Source organism: Bos indicus x Bos taurus, chromosome 9 (assembly GCF_003369695.1).
Source record: "Bos indicus x Bos taurus breed Angus x Brahman F1 hybrid chromosome 9, Bos_hybrid_MaternalHap_v2.0, whole genome shotgun sequence".
Lineage (NCBI taxonomy): Eukaryota > Metazoa > Chordata > Mammalia > Artiodactyla > Bovidae > Bos > Bos indicus x Bos taurus.
The window spans coordinates 64,007,986-64,028,321 of record NC_040084.1 but is presented as its reverse complement, the minus strand read 5'-3'; the positions used below and the strand labels follow the sequence as shown (position 1 = coordinate 64,028,321).

The 20,336-nt window shown below is 39.3% G+C and overlaps 1 protein-coding gene across 7 annotated transcripts in view; it reads right to left on the bottom strand.

The window, feature by feature from the left end:
* Nucleotides 1-5,397: 5,397 nt before the first annotated feature.
* Nucleotides 5,398-20,336, bottom strand: part of SNX14 (sorting nexin 14) — an 84,246-nt gene continuing 69,307 nt past the window's right edge. For 6 of the 7 annotated variants that reach the window (XM_027551458.1, XM_027551456.1, XM_027551453.1 and 3 more), the window contains 8 exons: nt 15,864-15,904; nt 15,618-15,737; nt 12,647-12,770; nt 12,216-12,380; nt 11,394-11,489; nt 8,864-8,955; nt 6,534-6,590; nt 5,398-5,614 (listed from right to left, as the gene is read on the bottom strand). In XM_027551458.1, coding sequence (XP_027407259.1) covers nt 5,576-5,614; nt 6,534-6,590; nt 8,864-8,955; nt 11,394-11,489; nt 12,216-12,380; nt 12,647-12,770; nt 15,618-15,737; nt 15,864-15,904 — 734 coding nt within the window. In that variant the 3' untranslated portion in view covers nt 5,398-5,575. The remainder of the gene's footprint in view (nt 5,615-6,533; nt 6,591-8,863; nt 8,956-11,393; nt 11,490-12,215; nt 12,381-12,646; nt 12,771-15,617; nt 15,738-15,863; nt 15,905-20,336) is intronic. The other variant, XR_003512632.1, reaches the window with a different exon arrangement.

Genomic DNA, 20,336 nt, shown 5'->3' with positions numbered 1-20,336 from the left:
CACAATTTCTTCAGGTAACCTCAGCACCACCTCTCCTTGCTGCACCAGTTTTCTCCACCTTGAATTATCCCAAAATATGGATATAGTACTGCCTTCACTCCCAACAGCAGCTAGCATAATCCTGAAGTGTTAAAGCTTTAGTCATTAGGCATAAATGGAGGGAGTTACAATGCAAAAGGAAACTTACAACTCAATGTGAGACAGCAATGCTCCTAAAAAGCATCAACCAGGGCTTCCCTGGTGGCTCAGTGGTGAAGAATCCTCCCATCAATGCAAGAGATACAGGTTTGATCCCTGCTCTGGGATGATCCTGAATACTGTGGAGCAACTAAGTCCATTGCTTGGAACCTGGGAGCCGCAACTACTGAGCCAGCACTGCTGCTGCTGCTGCTAAGTCGCTTCAGTCGTGTCTGACTCTGTGCGACCCCATAGACAGCAGCCCACCAGGCTCCCCCGTCCCTGGGATTCTCCAGGCAAGAACACTGGAGTGGATTGCCATTTCCTTCTCCAATGCATGAAAGTGAAAAGTGAAAGTGAAGTCGCTCAGTCGTGTCCGACCCTCAGTGACCCCATGGACTGCAGCCTACCAGGCTCCTCTGCCCATGGGATTTTCCAGGCAAGAGTACTGGAGTGGGGTGCCATTGCCTTCTGCGAGCCAGCACAGTCATCAGTAAATAAATAAAAACTTAAACAAACAAACACATCAACCAAACCCACCCTTGGAGTCCTTTTTGGGGTCCTTTCCAGCTCTCTTAGTATCAAGCACTGGAGAGCCCCAGGAGGACAGTCCTTGGACTGCTTCTCTTCTCTTTACACTTAATCTCTGTGCTCTCATTCAGTTTTACATCGTAATGCTGGTGACTCTCAAATTTATACCCCTGTCTAGATCTCTCCCACGGACTCCAGATTCACAAATACAATGGCCTACTTGGCATCTCTAGTTGAGATGATTAATAGGCAATCCAAACTTCACATGCCCAAAAGTGGATTCTTGATTCTTCCTGAAAACTGGTGCCAGGCACAATTCCCTTAAGCTCAATTTAGTGGACCCTTCATCATTCCTATTGCTCAAACTGAACCTTGGAATATCCTTGGCTGCTCTGTTTTTCTATCAAACTCACAACCTGTCCAGCAATAAATTCTGTTTCCTAACTAAAAGAACTAAAAAGAGCCTTCAGCTTCTCAAAAACTTCACAAGTACTGCCCTGATTCAAATCACTGCCATGTCACCTGAATTACTTTACCAGCCTCCTAAATGAGCCATTTATCTCTGTTTTAAATTTATTTTTTATTTTTTTTTAATTTTTATTTATTCATTTATTGGCTACACAGGGTTCTTGTTGCTACGTGAGGGCTTTCTCTATTTGCAGGAGTGGGGGCTACTCTTTGCTGCGGTGTGTGGACTTCTCATCGTGGTGGCTTTTCTTGTTGAGGAGCACAGGCTCTAGATGGGCTCAGTGCTTGTGGCACACAGGCTTAGCTGCCCAGAGGCACGTGGAACCTTCCCGGACCAGGGATTGAACCTGTCTCCCCTGCAATGGCAGGCAGATTCTTAACCATTAGGGAAATCCTCTGTCTCTACTTTTACTCCACTTTAGTCTCTTCTCAACACTCTCAACACAGTAACCAAAGTGATTCTATCACAATATTAGAAAGATGACATTGCTCATGTGCTCAAAATCTTTCTATCACAGACCAAGTACAAGTGAGTTATCATAATGGCTTCCAAGGACCACTGTGATCTTGTTTCCCATCACTTCTCTGACATTATCTACCTTCACGAACCATGATTGGGCCATTTCTTTCAAAAGGACACACTTCCACTCAAACCTTCGCACTTGCTATTTCTCTACTTGGAATATGGGCTCCCAATATCTGCATGGCTTAATCTCTCACCTTCAGGTCTCTTTCTTCAATGTCAGTGATCGCATTAAACTGCAACCCTCACCATTCTATTTTCTTTTTCAGTTTAATTTTTTTTCTGAGCACTTGTTACTTTCTAACATACTATACACTATTTTCTTATTTACATTCTTTTACTGTCTCTGTTACCTGGGCTACATATAAGCTTATAAACACACAAATATATCCTTGGCATCTGAAACTGCCTGGCACATAGTGAGTGCTCAATACACACATGTATAATAAATTGAATAAACCATGAATAATTCCTTCTCTGCTACCTCTCTCTCACCCTCTGGACTCAGTCCAAAAGCCACACAGTCCTTCTTCTCCAGTATCAGCTCCTCCAGAAGATAATTTCTCTATCTAACCACCCTTTTCATCATGCAGAGCAGTTTGCCTCTTTCTTACTATAACCTCTCTGCAACCAAAAGGCCAACTAAGTCTTCCCTGAAAAGGATAGCTGCCTTTTTCTAAAAAGTAAATTTTCTAGCCTCCTTCCCTGCTCCCTGGATTTCCCAGGTAGCGCTAGTGGTCAAGAACCCACCTGCCAATGCAGGAGACGTAAGAGACACAGGTTCGACCCCATGGGCGGGGGAGCCTGGCGGCATGGGGCGGCAAAGAGTTGGACGTGACTGAAGTGACTTAGCACACACACATGCACCCCCTGCTCCTTAATTTGAAGGTGATTACAATTTTTCTAATAGCATCCCTTTTCCCTCTCCACTTTTGCTCTTCTACATCAGGGATCAGCAAACTATAGCCTAAAGGCCAAATCCTGCTTGCCACTGCTTCACATAAATAAGGTTTTAATGGAATACAGCCACATCCAATACCTGGAATAATACTTCAGTGTAACTTGATAGAAAAAAATTAACATCAATTAATTAAAAAAATAGTGAAATAAAAAACCATTTGCAATGGACTTAAAAATCTTCCAGAGTCCTAGGCCTCAGGTTAAGGATCTCTCCTCATGTAACTAGCAACACTGAAGACACTAACGTATACATAAAAGAGAACAGTCTTTGAAATGGAAGTGGAGTGGACTAGCAAGGTCTATGCGTTTGCTCATTCAGTTGGTAATTTTTATTCTAATATTGACTATATCTGAAGTTACAACTTATGTATATATCATTACAAAGAACAATAGCAAATTAGACTTCTGTTTATATTTTTATTGTAAACTCTAACTGTTTTTAGTAAGTCAATAAATAATTTTTAAAACATTTATCTATTTGGCTGTGTTGGGTCTCAGTCGCAGCACGTGGGATCCTCGTTGCAGTACTTGACTAATTGTGGCCCACGGGCTCATTAGCTGTGGTGCAGGGCATGGGGGGAGTATTTAGTTTTCCCGGGGCATGTGGGAATTTAGTTCCCCCAGCATGGATCAAACTCGAGTCCCCTGCATTGGAAGGCAGATTCTTAACCAGTGGACCACCAGGGAAGTCCCAATAAATGATAATTTAAGTGTTTCAACCATTTCTCAGAATCTTCTGATATCTATAGCTTAATGATTGTAACACAGACATAATGTCCTTTATAAATTTCAGTGTCTTCTCATCTATTTAATTTACCTACACAACCAGAGTTATTTCTCTAAACACATTTCAAAATGTAAAACTCATGCAGTATAAGACATACATAAAGATGGATAGAAAGGAAAGTGCAAAATAAAATATCTGAAATGCACCAGGGGACCATTAAAGGAATCTCAAGTAATCACTTTTGGAAATAAAGGCTCCTTTCATGGGGCAACACTGTCAAGAGTACAAGACTAGAGACGGATCTGCTTGAATTCCAACTTCAACTTCAAATTCCAACTCTCTCTAGCTTCAATATAAATAACAAGAGAGGAATAATACCATCTCACAGTTACTGGATGGTGAAATGTGATATAAAATGCCTGGCCAATGGGGAATGCATCCAGTTCCTTTCTCTTTTATTATGCAGATGACTTTGTATTTATAGATTTTTGTACATTACATTTTCTTTAAATAGAGCTCACCCACTGCTATGGATTTAAATGTGTCCTTCTAAAATTCCCATGTTAAAACCCTAAACCCCAATATGATTATATGTGGAGATGATGCCTTTAGGAGGTAATTAAGGTTAAATGAGGTCATGGGCTTAACCTAAGAGCATTCGGGGACTTATAAGAAGAAAAGAAGAAGAGAGTGAAAGATCTCTTTCTTTCTTCTACACGGCCACACACAGAGGTCATGTGAGTACACAGGGAAAAAAGGCAGTCATCTACAGACCAAAGGAAGAGGTCCCAGAATGAAATGTACTTTTTGGGCACCTTGATCTTGGACTTACCAGCCTCCAGAACTGTGAGAAATAAAATTCTGTTAAGTCACCCCATTTATGGTATTTTATCAGAGTAAGCCTAGGTTGTTTGATATACTCATAAGAATTTTTTCTCATCTAAATAAACAAAATATCACAATTTATAAGAAAGCAGGTAAGAATGGCATAAAAGGGCTGTAAATATTTTATTTTTCCAGCCAAAATGCTATGGATTTAAATGTGAAGAGTTAGCTTGATTAATTTCCCACCTGTCCCTGAGAAGTAAGTAAAATGTTGAAGGCTTGGTTAAAAGCACTTGATGCACAGAAACTCATACACAGTTTAGAATTTTTAAGCAATTAAAAAGATAATAGAAATACTGGCAAAGCCTTTTAAAAATTTTATAGTATCTATAGACCATTTTTCAAAACTGGGAAAAAAATAACTGAACAGTATCATTCAACTGGTTTCACTTTCCAAATTATATTTAGAGTCCCCACATTATCAGCACTTGATACATGGCTGAAACTCAATAAATATACTCTGAATGTACACTACAGCCAATAACCAAAGTGCCTGATCTCGAAAGACAAATATGATTCAGGGAGAAAATCACAGCATGAAGAGAAATTATAAGCAGAACTCTAAATGTTGAACCTTTAAAAATAACTATTTAACTTTCCCCAAAGAATACAGTTAATTCATACCTTTCCTTTGGAGAGACAACATAAACTAAAAATCCACTTGACTAAACTGTTTATATAAGCTTTTGGATTATAGTTACAGATGTTCAGTGAAATGCAGTTGCAACCACACAATCACAAATGTCTGTAAGTACTCAGTTTTCACATGCAAAAGGACTACATATAAGCTGTCAATCATCTAGGAAGAGTTAGAAGTCCCTTATTTGTTATGAAAAACTCATAAAGTATGTCTTCTTTACAGACACACAGTTAACTACACAGAAAAATGAAAAGGGGGAATGGAATAAATCTGCTAAAATTTATTAACTCCAAATAAGACAGCAAATCAGATCTCTACACTAAAAATAATCATTTTCAAAGTGATACAATACTTTCAAAGTTATCAGCCCAACTGATTTGCCCCAAGAAGATTATGAATCATCTCTTTAAAAAACAGCAATAACAATTGACATAGATCTAAGAAAATTTGGAGAAGAAATGTAAAATGAAAGGCTATGAGACCCAATCAGTTTTCACCATTATTAAATTTGTTAGTCTTTATTAAAACAACAAAATCAAAACTTCAGACGCTGAATTACATGATATATACAAGAATATACAAAAGTAAAAGAAAAAACAGTACATATATACTACACTAGCACAGCAAACATTTCAACTGGTTATTCTATCCCAAATCCAAATGTTTATATCCAGGACGTCACAGATGTAACTTCCTTTTGTACCTAAAGTAAAAATAAATCTATTTAATAGAAGAGAAAAAACAAACAAGAATTCATTTGTGAATTGCCTAACAGTTCCAATGTATTAAAATTCTAACCTAAAACATATATATATATGTGTGTGTGTTAAAACCCGCAAGAAATTAGCTGGCATATGACACAGATAATATTTACATTTTAGAAAGGAGAAAAAAGCACGTGATAGACCTCATAAAGTCTCAAACAGAGAGCTGGTATTTCCAGGTACTGATTCCTATGTAACTTGAACACAAAATGTCTGTAATTGCCACCCTGTTTTAATACACACTGAATACTGCTATAACTTGAAAACTTGTATTCAATAGGTAAATAGTCCAAATCTAGTTCCCTCTATAAAACTAACATCTCACTGCTGTATCACAACCCTGAATTAGTTATTTCATCTGACCAAAGCGATTAGTCAAAAAAAAAATAAAAAAGGTAAAAAAGCAATGCTCAAAACTCAAAATCTATAGGATTCAAGGTAATAATAGTATCACCATCCTCCAACTCCCATTCATTTTGTGTTCTTGGCTTCACATAAGCGCCAACTGCTTTAAAAATGCTCACACAGCATTCAGTGTGCACATGACAGCCTGCAGAGCTTGGCCCATCCTAGAGACAGCATGTGCACTCACACCTGCCTCTGGTGAGGCTCTACAGGGTGTACACCCCATCTGACTGGAATCAGGAAGAGGGGGAGCCAAGGCAGGGCCTATTCAGTTTGTACATCCCCAAATCCATTCTATGTTTAAGCGTGTTGAATGAAGAAAATACAAAGAGCTATTTGTTAAGGTTGTTCATTTTCAAAATGAGCACAAGGATTTCCTTAATTATTATGTTCCTAAAAAAATGTCAGTACACCATTAAAAACATAAATAAAGTGCTGCTGCTTTTCAGTTACCTTATTGAGCTCTGGAAACAGTTCTTGTATCACAATGTCCAATAAAACGTAAGTCAGCTAAAATGCAAAAAAAAAGATTTTAAGGAATTAGACCAAAAAAAAAAAAAACACAAAAGCAGTTTCAACAAGATCCATAATGTTCTATTTTTAGGATGAGTTTTAGATAGATATGTTTTCACATGTTTACATTTTATTACTATGCCTTGTAATTTATTTTATGTTAAATATTTTGTATATAACAACAATTTTAAAGAAACAAGCCTGATACAAAATTTTAACTGTGTTAAGCTCTCAACAGAATATGTGAGACTAAAGGCAAAGGAGAAAAGGAAAGATATACCCATTTGAATGCAGAGTTCTGCATTCTCTGCAGAGAATGCAGAACAGCAAGGAGAGATAAGAAAGCCTTCCTCGGTGATCAATGCAAAGAAATAGAGGAAAACAATAGAATGGGAAAGACTAGAGATCTCTTCAAAAAAATTAGAGATACCAAGGGAACATTTCATGCAAAGATGGGCTCAATAAAGGACAGAAATGGTAGGGATCTAACAGAAGCAGAAGATATTAAGAAGATGTGGCAAGAATACACAGAAGAACTACAAAAATGATCTTCATGATCCAGATAATCACGATGGTGTAATCACTCACCTAGAGCCAGACATTGTGGAATGTGAAGTCAAGTGGGCCTTAGGAAGCATAACTACGAACAAAGCTAGTGGAGGGGATGGAAGCTAGTGGAGCTATTTCAAATCCTAAAAGATGATGCTGTGAAAGTGCTGCACTCAGTATGCCAGCAAATGTGGAAAACTCAGCAGTGGCCACAGGACTGGAAAAGGTCAGTTTTCATTCCAATCCCAAAGAAAGTCAATGCCAAAGAATGCTCAAATTACTGCACAATTGCACTCATCTCACACACTAGCAAAGTAATGCTCAAAATTCTCCAAGCCAGGCTTCAACAGTATGTGAACCATGAACTTCCAGATGTTCAAGCTGGATTTAGAAAAGGCAGAGGAACCAGAGATCAAATTGCCAACATCCGTTGGATCACTGAAAAAGCAAGAGAGTTCCAGAAAAACATCTATTTCTGCTTTATTGACTATGCTAAAGCCTATGACTGTGTGGATCACAACAAAGTGTGGAAAATTCTTAAAGAGATGGGAATACCTGACCACCTGACCCACCTCTTAAGAAACCTGTATGCAGGTAAAGAATCAACAGTTAGAACTGGACATGAAACAACAGACTGGTTCCAAATAGGGAAAGGATTATGTCAAGGCTATACAGTGTCACTCTGCTTATTTAACTTCTATGCAGAGTACATCATGTCAAATGCTGGGCTGGAATCAAGATTGCCGGGAGAAATATCAATAACCTCAGATATGCACATGACACCACCCTTATGGCAGAAAGTGAAGAGGAACTAAAGAGCCCCGTGATGAAAGTAAAAGAGGAGAGTGAAAAAGTTAGCTTAAAACTCAACATTCAGAAAACTAAGATCATGGCATCCAGTCCCATCACTTCATAGCAAATAGATGGGGAGACAGTGGAAACAGTGACAGACTTTACTTTTGGGGGCTCCAAAATCACTGCAGATGGTGACTGCAGCCATGAAATTAAAAGATGCTTGCTCCTTGGAAGGAAAGTTATGACCAACCTAAACAGCATATTAAAAAGCAGAGACATTACTTTGCCAACAAAGGTCCGTCTTGTCAAGGCTATGGTTTTTCCAATGGTCATGTATGGATGTGAGAGCTGGACTATAAAGAAAGCTAAGTGCCGAAGAATTGATGCTTTTGAACTGTGGTGTTGGAGAAGACTCTTGAGAGTCCCTTGGACTGCAAGGAGATCCAACTAGTCCATGCTAAAGGAAATCAGTCCTAAATATTCATTGGAAGGACTGATGCTGAAGCTGAAACTCCAATACTTTGGCCACCTGATGCGAAGAACTGACTCACTGAAAAAGACCCTGATGCTGGGAAAGATTGAAGGTGGGAGAAGGAGGGGATAGCGGAGGATGAGATGGTTGGATGGCATCACCGTCTAAATGGACATGAGTTTTAGTAGACTCCGGTAATTGGTGATGGACAGGGAGGCCTGGTGTGCTGCAGTCCATGGGGTCACAAGGAGTTGGACACAACTCAGTGACTGAACTGAACTGATAAGCAGTAAAATGTTAATTGCAGTTAAAGACACTTTTATTCCATCCGCATGTTTGAATTACATTGCCTTCATTTAGCAAAGTATCACTTCACAGTTAATATACCAGACACGCTACAGTGTCATTCACTAAACCAAGCTGACACGAGTCAGTCTGCTTTAATGAATTTTACCTGCTTGTTGAGAACTGGCTGCTGTAAACCATCAAAAAGAAGTCTGATGCTTTCATACTTGGCTTCTTCACCAATACACTTGACTATCAAATCTAAACAAGAAAGCCACATGTGAAACAATTTTATATTATAAAGTGACTCATCATTTACTGGATCATAAGGCAAAATCTCTACCCTTTCCCCCAGGTATTATGTAAAAACTTGTAAGTCAGCATTTCCTAAATCAGTGCTTCAGTAAGAAGCTCTTGGAAAAAAGGGCTCTGTGGTCAAGTTGAGAAATGCAGTATCATGAGTCCTGAATTTAAAGATTCACAACACACAAATGTTAGGAATGTTACCGTAAAGAAATCTGCTTATACTATTAGGAATGTTACCGTAAAGAAATCTGCTTATACTATTAGGAATGTTACCGTAAAGAAATCTGCTTATACTATTAAAGGATAAAAGACAGTTGGGAAACAATACATATTTTATTATCCCATTCAAGTAAAATAAAATAAAACACTAGGTACATATACTTGTGCATATATATACAGAGATACAAAGAAACTCTGTCAGGATTAACACCAGTTGGAGCATACCGCTACTTCTGCACAGGGGGGACAGGATCACTTCTACTTTTCACTCTTCATGTTTTCATGTTTGAATATGTTAATGTTTTTTAAAATTTAACTAATTTAATTTTATGGTGAACAGAGACTCTCTTCAGTGAATATGACCAATTTCTTTCTGTACTTTTTGCAAAATTACTAGTAACTATCTTACAGAACAATCTTTTGCGAAACTGTTTAAACACAAGTTTGCTCCCAAAAGTTCTAATTCATGTTTGACTACACAGCTGTCACATACCACTCCTGGTACCACAGTCAGTCCTTATTAAAATCTGTGCTGAATGGTTTCCTCCAAGCAGGAAAAGAAACTTATTCTTAAGTAAACAAGGTGCTCAAATATTTGTCCTTTCCCCTCCAATCATAATGAAACACTTAATGTTGTTCAAGGAAAATCTTCATTTTATGTTTGCTTTTACAGGGTAAATCTAACCCTGAGAGGCAAAATTCAATTTATAGGAAGTTCAGTAGATCCTTGATATTTTTCAAGAGAGATGGGCCATAATGCATCTTTGTGAATCCCCTAATTCACCAATACTACACAGAATTTCCCAATTAATATGCATGAAGCATCATGGACAAAAACAGACGATCCTTTCAGATTCTTCAAGAATCACTAAGGAGGAAATGAGTAGAGGAGAGCAGAAAGGCATGCTATGCTTCCTCACTAGCTAAATCACCCCTTTCCAAACGGAAGTCTTGAAGCAGATGTGACTCAAATTCATGGCTGGGCAAAATTACAATTATTATATTCACTGGCTTTCCATGTTTATAAATATTAAAACTAAGACAGTTAAGACCATGAATGCTATATTACAATATAGAAGGTCACTATATTACATTACAAAAGAAGGAAGAAATGACTTCATTATATACCTACAGAAGATTCATTCAAAAATAGCTGTGATTCACGTTTACATTCAGACTGGGGACAGAAATTGTCTTCAAAATTAAACAGGACCATTCCGAGACTCATTTTTCAATGATGAGAATTCTCTAAGACATCTTCAATTTTTACTCTATATTTCCTTGCTGGGCATTACCCACTCACACCTGACTCCCAGATCTCATCTTACGTCATCGCTTCTCCAATTCTAAAACCTGGATATTTAATTGATTACGAGACAATGCCTCCTGAATAATGTATAGTTAGGCTTGTCACATTCAAACCTAAATTAAGTATCATCTGCTTTGACCCCTTGATGTTTTTTCCTTATATTCACATCTCAGTAAGAGGTTACTAACCATTCACTCAAGCCTACCTCCTTTATGAGAGGGATTCACCCTCCTCCTTTGAGATACTGCATAACCTAAATAAGCCTCTATTATCACAGGTACATCTTGTCTGTGTGTCTATCTTTCCTGCCAGATTGAGCTGCTGCTGCTGCTGCTACGCCGCTTCAGTCATATCCAACTCTCTGCGACCTCACAGACGGCAGCCCACCAGGCTCCGCCGTCCCTGGGATTCTCCAGGCAAGAACACTGGGGTGGGTTGCCACTGAGCTACCCAAGTACAATTTTTATATCTCCTGCACTGTGCTAAGTGCCTGGCACATGGAAGGTGTTCATTAAGCTCTGGATGAATAAATGAATTCTGACCTCTAACTCACACACACTAATGTAGCTTCCTCGTGGTGAAGTGAACAGCAGGACTCCAGCTGTTCCACAGACATACCACTACCATGAGTTTGATTCTAAGTTACTGTAAGAATCCAACTATTGTGTGAGTAGAAACAGCCTTATCTAAAAGTTCTTAGTGCTAACATAAAAACCAAATTCCATTTAATGAATGAGTTAATTTTAACTGGTTCTTATAACTACTTCTAAAATAAAAACTCACAGTAAAAATTGCCTCAATAATTACTATACATTGTGACCACCAGAGTACTAATCTATATTAAACTACTTTTTAAATATTATACCTGGAATGTAGTTCATCATTCCTTCAAAAGTCTGCTTTGCTCGTTTTTGCTTATCTTGAAGAGAGCGAGGTTCAGTGTTTTCACAAAATACAGCATCTAAAAAGAGACAAAAAAATATTTGCTGGGTTCAAGAGAGAGGGGACATGTGTATACATATAGCTGATTCATGTTGATATATGGCAGAAACCAACACAACATTGTAAAGCAATTATCCTCCAATTAAAAATAAAAAATTAGGGCTTCCCTGGTAGCTCAGTAGTAAAGAAGCCACCTGCCAATGTAGGGGACAGTTCAGTCCCTGGTTTGGGAAGATCCCATATGCTGAGGGACAACTAAACCTGAGAGTCACAACTACTGAGCCTGTGCTCTAGAGCCTGTGCTCCGCAACGAGAGAAACCACTGCAATGAGAAGCTAGCTCACCACCGCTAGGAAGTAGCCCACACTCGCTGCAACTAGAGAGAGCCCGAGTGCAGCAACGAAGACCCAGAGCAGCCCTAAGTGCTCAGTTGTGTTCGACTCTTTGCGACCCCATGGATTGTGTAGTTGACCCCAATGGAGTGGGTAGCCGTTTCCACTTATTAAGCAGCCATAAATAAATGAATAAAATAAATCTTAAAAAAAGAATCTATAAAAAATTAAAAATTTTTTAAAAAAAGAAACATTTGCAGGAATTTTCACCTATTATATACAAAGTATTTCCTCATGGTAGCAATACTAATAAAAGCAAAGAAAGGCCAGGCTTCTCACTCTTTGAGATCTAATTAAACTTAAATAAAAATTGAGTATTCAAACATGAAACAAACACATGAGGAAATACAAACCTCTGAGAAGTGTTATAAGTGAAACCAGACGGTGCTCCTGAAAGAGCTGCTCTAGTTTACAATGAAGATAGTAATCAGTATACATTTCCAGGGTGTTTTTGAAGAGGATTCGAGTTCCCATTAAGAGATGATGAAGCCAGTCAGGAACTTGGAAAACCACCTGTCCTGAGAAGGATCACACAGAACATTTCATTAAGGTAAATAGATACCTGAACATTTTCCAATACAAAAAATATAAATGGTCAATACTTTATTTTTAAACACTAATAACTTTAATATGTTCAAGACTAATTATAGTCTATATATTGAATTCTTAATTTAAAAAGTGCCTTCAATTAAAAAAATATATAATGGAGCAATACACAAGAGCATTAATTCGCATCACAGAAGAAATATAACATGGGTTTTAACAGTAACCACAGATATCTTACCTACATACATCAGGTAATCATAGACTCCTTCTACAGTCATCATTTCCATAAAATAATTCTGATTTTGCCTTCTTTCTGTATTCTCAGCACGGTTTGCATTATTCTTATACAGATCATTAAAAAGCTAAAGTAAAAGTTGAAATAATAAAAAAAGTTTATTACACAGGCTAATAATAATTACTAAGGATAAAGTAATTACAGAGCAAGGCATTTAAACTTTGTCCAATCAAAGCAGAATATTAAAGGAAAGAAACCATAATACCGGAGTGGTTAGATTTGCCCCCTAAATGCCACATTTATACCCCAAATTCAATTAAAAAACACAATATTTTGGGGGGCCAAAATATTAAATAAAAATCTACTTTCATTTTGGATGCAACAGATAATTCATCATCCATACAAAGAATCCCTTCAATTTTTTATATCAAAAGAAGTAAATGAACATAAAAAGATGCATAAAACCATTAGCATCAGGACTTCCCTGGTGGTCCAGTGGTTAAGAATCTGCCTGTCAATCCCTGGGTTGGGCTGGATCCCTCATCTGGAAAGATTCCACATGCTACCAGGTAATTAAGCCCGTGCACCACAACTACTGAGTCCAGGCTCTAGAGCCCATGAGCTGCACTACTGAGCATGCGTGCCACAATGACGTGCAGTGCTCTAGACGCTGGGGCGCGCTAGAGCCCACGTTCTGCAACGAGAGAGAAGGCACAGCAACGAGAACCCCAAGCACCACATCTAGAGAGAGCAGCCTCCACTCTCCACAGCTAGAGAAAGCCCACGCAGCAATGAAGGCCCAGTACAACCGAAAAAAAAAAAAAAAACCATTAGGAATAGCTGATTTTAATCCCAATGTGATTTAAAGGTTATAAATCACTGTTTAATTAAGGGATGCTTACAGATGAACGTTAAGATTTAAGCTAAGTTTATTTGGACAAAATAATCAAAGACCTAATGTATATGAAAAAAATATGAAGAATTACTCATAGCAAAATAATAAAATGCAACTAAATCTTAGCCCTACCTACTCTACCAAAAGTATGCCAAAAGATCTATCATTAATAATAATCAAAGAGCAGATACTAAGGAACTAAAAAAAACTGTCAGAAAAGGTAAACAAAACGATAAAATGGACAGTTTTTGGTATGATGGGTCAAAAAAGCAAAAAGGAAAGGGAAGGAAAAGAAGACAATGCCAGGAATAAAAGGGGACACAACCACAGATGTCAGAGGAAAATGAAAAGAGGATATTATTGACAACATAAGGCCAAAATTTTTCAAACATAGCTAAGATGGAGAATTTATTAAAAAGTACAACCTATCAAAATCTGACTCATGAAATAATACATCTGAAGAATATTATAATCATTAAGGAAATTATATTGGTTAAAAAAAAAAACTTCCACAAACAAAACTTGAGGCCTTGGCACCCCACTCCAGTACTCTTGCCTGGAGAGTCCCATGGATGGGAAGGCTGCAGTCCATGGGGTCACATAGAGTCGGACACGACTGAGCGACTTCACTTTCACTTTTCACGCATTGGAGAAGGAAATGGCAACCCACTTCAGTGTTCTTGCCTGGAGAATTCCAGGGACGGCGGAGCCTGGTGGGCTGCCGTCCATGGGGTCACACAGAGTCGGACACGACTGAAGCGCCTCAGCAGCAGCAGCAGCAGCAGATGACTATTAACAAGTTATCACTATTTAAATAACTAACACTCTACCAGCAAATAAAGAAAAATTAACATAACTTTAATACCAAAACCTGACGAGGATACAATAAGAAAGAAAAACTATAGGCTAAGTGTACCCACAAACATGGAGGTAACTTTCCTAAACTTCATAAAGGATATCTACAAAAAGAACTACACTGTATTATTTAATGGTGAAACACTGCAATCACTCCCTTCCTTTGTATAGCAGGTCCTAGTCATGAATGAAACATAACTGCCATCATTTGAATACATAAATCTAAAAGAATTAACAGATATACCTCTAAAATTAACACAAGTCTAGCAAGACTTGTGAACTGAAAATCAATACACAACAATCAACTGTATTTCTGTTTATTAGCAATAAACATATAAAGTGAAAAAAATTAAAGACACCCTTTACAGTAATAAACCAAAGAAGTTCTCTTGAGGAAGAGGGTGCTATTCTTTGAGCTCACAGAATCCCCCATACTGGGTACTACTCTGGCACTAAACTGAGCTTCTTGCAGACAGGAAATTTATCTGTTTTTCCTTTTTTCTTTGGCCATGCCACACAACTGTGGGATCCTAGTTCCCCCGCATTAAAACCATGGCTGTCTAATTAGACAGCAAGTGGAAATTTGCTGTCTGATGCAGGGAGCTCAAATCAGGTGCTTTGTGATAACCTAGAGAGGTGAGATGGGAAGGAAGGTGGAAGGGAGGTTCAGGATGAGGGGGAACATATGTATACCTATGGCTGATTCATGTTGATATTTGGTAGAAACCAACACAATCCTCCAATTAAAAACTGAAAAAACAAACCAAAAAAAAACACGGTCTTAAGCACTGGACTGCCAGGGAAGTCCTCAGAATTTATTTTTATATTCCCAGTGCCTAGCACCCAATAGCAGGCACATAATAAAGTGCATGTTTAATGAAAGGATGAAATATTTTATGTCATTAAAATTATATAATACCATAAATACATTACAGAAATTAATTCCCTAATTCCTGGAAGTTGGTGATTTACAACAAGAAAACCACTTTAAAATTTCCCCAAAAGAGAAACGGTAGGAGCTGACAAATACAGATTCTTAAGAAACATTTACCCATTAAAGCAAAGAACCAAGCAATTACCTACAATACCCTCCTTATCCTTTACAATTGATTTCCATACAAAGGCATACAGTCCCCTCCACTTCACTAACAAAGAATTCTCTATGGAAAAGTTGTAAGTAGGACAATTTCAAACTTAATGGCTCTCTGCGACTATGCATAGTACCTTCTTATTATTCTCTGAGGTAGGGCTGAGAATGGTCAGTTCTGGTTTACTCGGTTTAGGCTTTGGAGATTCACAAGAATTAATGAAATTCATGATGAAAGGTTCCAAATGTTGACCTTTCTGTGGAAACCATGGTATAAAAATAAAAAAATCAAGATTATGATTTTCAGTATCACATAGCCAATTAAAATTTACTAATATTTAAATATGCTTATAACTATCATTTTATAGAATGCCCATATTTACCTCTTTCATTAGTTTTCCAGGAACAGATTTTATAATTTTCCCTGCAATTAAAAATATTAATTTTAAGAAGGTAAAATATATCTCATAACTGCTTATATGAATACTTCACTAGGTAATTTTAAATACCAAAAGCCAAGTAAAAAACACTTCACAAAAATTTATAATAAACACAGTATTCTTAACTGTTTTCAGATACAGCACTTGGGATACTTCAAAATAATTCAGTGGGGTGGGAGGCAGGGGAAGGTGAGATGGTAACAGACAGCAAGGCCAGGGATCTCCAAACACAGGAAACAGGCTGCAAGTGTTTGACATTTTTTATCTCTCTAAAGAAGCAGGAGGAAACAAACAAGTGTTAGATTTTTTTCCCCCCTTCTCTATACACATTTAAAAAGAGGTTTCTTTTAAAATTCTGTGCTGCCATGATGATACATGGTTCCACCTAAACTTAACTCTTCTCAAACTTTGAGCTAACCAATGTGGTTTTTCTTAAGGAAATGTTTGTCTTAAGCTATGTTAATGAACTATGTATTTACCCTAGACTCTGTCTTCAAGTGGGTTCCGCTAAGACTCAGAACCCACTTGACAAACCAGTATGCTTTACTCATGCAAATGTTCTCTTAAGCTATGTTAATGAGACCGTACTGGCTTGGAACCGGGCCTTTCTTCAAGACTCATGTCAATCATTTTACAGCTCAGGACAACTCACCTTGTGCCAGTGTTATCTCAAAATGCATGTTGTGGGTAAGGGGTCTGGTGCCATTCTCTGAGTTTCGAGACATTTCCTTTCTCTAATTAGCAAATTGCTAGTAGCTTATATCATCTGGCTAAAGACTAGCAGGGGGCACTCCTTCTGTCCCCCTCTGATGTCTATGTCAGAATCTTTATCTCTTTTATACTTAATTACACGAAAGCTCTCATCACTGGCCCCAAATTGAATTCCTCTCTTCCGGAGGCCAAGAATCCCAGTGTCTTTCATGGCTCAGTGATAACCTTTCATCTTGAGGGCTCGTCCAGGATTCTTCAAGACAACGTAAGGACGCTTGGAGCTCTGGTTCTTTGTTCCCCTAACAAACTCGTTTTCTGCTGAACTTTACTGACTCTATGGTGTGCTTGTGTGAATGAATGACATGCCCTGCATGAAGCAAATGAGGAGCCCTGTTTCGAGGTTCTGTTTCTGCTGTTTCGAGGTGCCTCGTAATGACTGAAGGCAGCCCCAAGAAGGGGAGCCTTGTCGGGGGTTTATACTGACCTGCCAATGCCAAGAGACATCCAACCTCCCTGCAAGGGGAGCAGCCAGAGATGGACGAAGGATGTGGACCGAACTCTCTTTTCTCAAACTTTCCAGTCTCTTTGACTATTTCATAACTTCTTGGGAATTAGAACTGCTCACTCACCTAGAGCCAGACATCCTGGAATGTGAAGTCAAGTGGGCCCAAGAAAGCATCACTACAAACAAAGCTAGTGGAGGTGATGAGATTCCAGTTGAGCTATTTCAAATCCTAAAAGATGATGCTGTGAAAGTGCTGCACTCAATATGCCAGCAAATTTGGAAAACTCAGCAGTGGCCACAGGAGTAGAAAAGGTCAGTTTTCTTTCCAATCCCAAAGAAAGGCAATGCCAAAGAATGCTCAAACTACCGCGCAACTGCACTCCCACGCTAGTAAAGTAATGCTCAAAATTCTCCAAGCCAGGCTTCAGCAGTATGTGAACCGTGAACTTCCAGATGTTCAAGCTGGATTTAGAAAAGGCAGAGGAACCAGAGATCAAATTGCCAACATCCGGTGGATCATCGAAAAAGCAAAAGAGTTCCAGATAAAACATCTATTTCTGCTTTATTGACTATGCCAAAGCCTTTGACTGTGTGGATCACAATAAACTGTGGAAAATTCTGAAAGAGATGGGAATACCAGACCACGTGACCTGCCTCTTGAGAAACCTATATGCAGGTCAGGAAGCAACAGTTAGAAGTGGACATGGAACAACAGACTGGTTCCAAACAGGAAAAGGAGTACATCAAGGCTGTATATTGTCACCCTGCTTATTTAACTTATATGCAGAGTACATCATGAGAAATGCTGGGCTGGAAGAAGCACAAGCTGGAATCAAGATTGCCGGGAGAAATATCAATAACCTCAGATATGCAGATGACACCACCCTTATGGCAGAAAGTGAAGAGGAACTAAAAAGCCTCTTGATGAAAGTGAAAGAGGAGAGTGAAAAAGTTGGCTTAAAGCTCAACGTTCAGAAAACTAAGATCATGGCATCTGGTCCGATCACTTCATGGGAAATAGATGGGGAAACAGTGGAAACAGTGTCAGACTTTATTTTTCGGGGCTCCACAATCACTGCAGATGGTGACTGCAGCCATGAAATTAAAAGACGCTTACTCCTTGGAGAAGGAAATGGCAACCGACTCCAGTATTCTTGCCCAGAGAAATCCATGGACGGAGGAGCCTGGTGGGCTATAGTCCATGGGGTCGCAAAGACTCGGACACGACTGAGTGACTTCACTTACTCCTTCGAAGGAAAGTTATGACCAACTTAGACAGCATATTGAAAAGCAGAGACATCACTTTGCCAACAAAGGTCCATCTAGTCAAGGCTATGGTTTTTCCTGTGGTCATGTATGGATGTGAGAGTTGGACTGTGAAGAAAGCTGAGTACTGAAGAATTAATGCTTTCGAACTGTGGTGTTGGAGAAGACTCTTGAGAGTCCCTTGCACTGCAAGGCGATCCAACCAGTCCATTCTAAAGGAGATCAGTCCTGGGTGTTCTTTGGAAGGAATGATGCTAAAGCTGAAACTCCAGTACTTTGGCCACCTCATGCAAAGAGCTGACTCACTGAAAAAGACCCTGATGCTGGGAGGGATTGGGGGCAGGAGAAGGGGACGACAGAGGATAAGATGGCTGAATGGCATCACTGAGTCAATGGACTTGAGTTTGAGTGAACTCCGGGAGCTGGTGATGGACAGGGAGGCCTGGCGTGCTTCGATTCATGGAGTTGCAAAGAGTCGGACACGACTGAGTGACTAAACTGAACTGAACTGAACCTAATCTAACAGATCACAGACTTTCAAGGGACTTGTGATCTATGTGTACGGTTACTTAGGTCCCAAACTTAGACTGGTAGTCAGGGAGCACCTAGTGTCACTAGGAGTTGAAAGTTTGGAAGCTAGATGGAGCTCTCGTTCCAGAGCATCTCTCAGGTTAAAGGTTACTGAGAGAGGAACCACAGTGGGCTTCTTCCTTTGGTAACGCTAGCTCTTAGTGGACCAGAGGAGGCTCTCCAGTGGCTTTTGTCCCAACTCCTTAGATACTGTTTCTGTGGAATGTGTGGGAATGAACTGAAAGGACTGGCTCTAATAACTCCGAGGACAAAAATCACTTTTTCCTCACTGGCCAGACCTTCACCATCTCTTTTGCTATCGCTTATACTTGGTGCAGTGACGGTAGGAAGGAACACCTAGGTTTTATGTTTGTACTGGTCTTACTGTGGTCAGGAATATACTCAGGATCGTGCACAGGCACTCAAGAGACAAATGTTTTCCTCAGTGGTCTTAACTTGGGAGGCTTTCAGAAGGTTACTCTGATTGCACCCCAGGTGGCATCAGAGGCAAGCAACGTTTTAATGGTGAGGAACTGGACACTAGTCTGGGATGCCATCAGGTCTACTCTGGTGCATCTCCACCCTGCCTCAGTGGGAGAACCGGGAAGGACAACTACGGCACCCGCGTTAGTAAGGGACAGACTAAATATGACCAGGGAAGGAAAGCTTCGGTGTAAAGTCTGTCTACACCCCCATCTAGAGCAGGGAGGGATGCCTCCAGTAGAAAGATGGCACCAGTCACTTTTTTCCTCTCTTACAGATGGGAGCTAACAATTCCAGCCTCACTCCTTTGAAGTGTGCCCTGAAAAACTGGGATAGATTTGATCCCGAGAGCTTAAAGAAGACATGCCTGATCTTCCAATGTGAAACTGCATGGCCACAGTATCTACTGGAGGATGGTGAATGGTGGTAGGTTGGAGGGTCTCTTAATTATGATACTGTTTTACAATTAGACTCGTTCTGAAGGAGGAAACAGACAGAACAGGCTCCACCTCAAAAGCAGGACTCCACCTTGGGCCGGACTGTGGATTTTGAGCTATATGCCCAGTATCTATGGAAACAACATACCAACTGGAAAACCAGACCCCGCCCCCGAGATGGAAGAGCCCCAGGGCTCATACCTAGACTCTCCACCGCCTAAAAGAATATCCTAATTATTTGTGTAACCAAATAGAATCATAAATTCTATTATGCTTACTGGGGTATGACCACAGGCCTACTGATAATTGTCCACTGTTAACTACCTAGGCTTAAGGCATACGAATCACGGGTTTAAGGCATATGAATCACGGGTTAAATTTGACTGGATCTTTCTTTTCCTTTGTTCAGACTAGTTTCAGAGAATTTGGAGAGGTGGGTTTGAG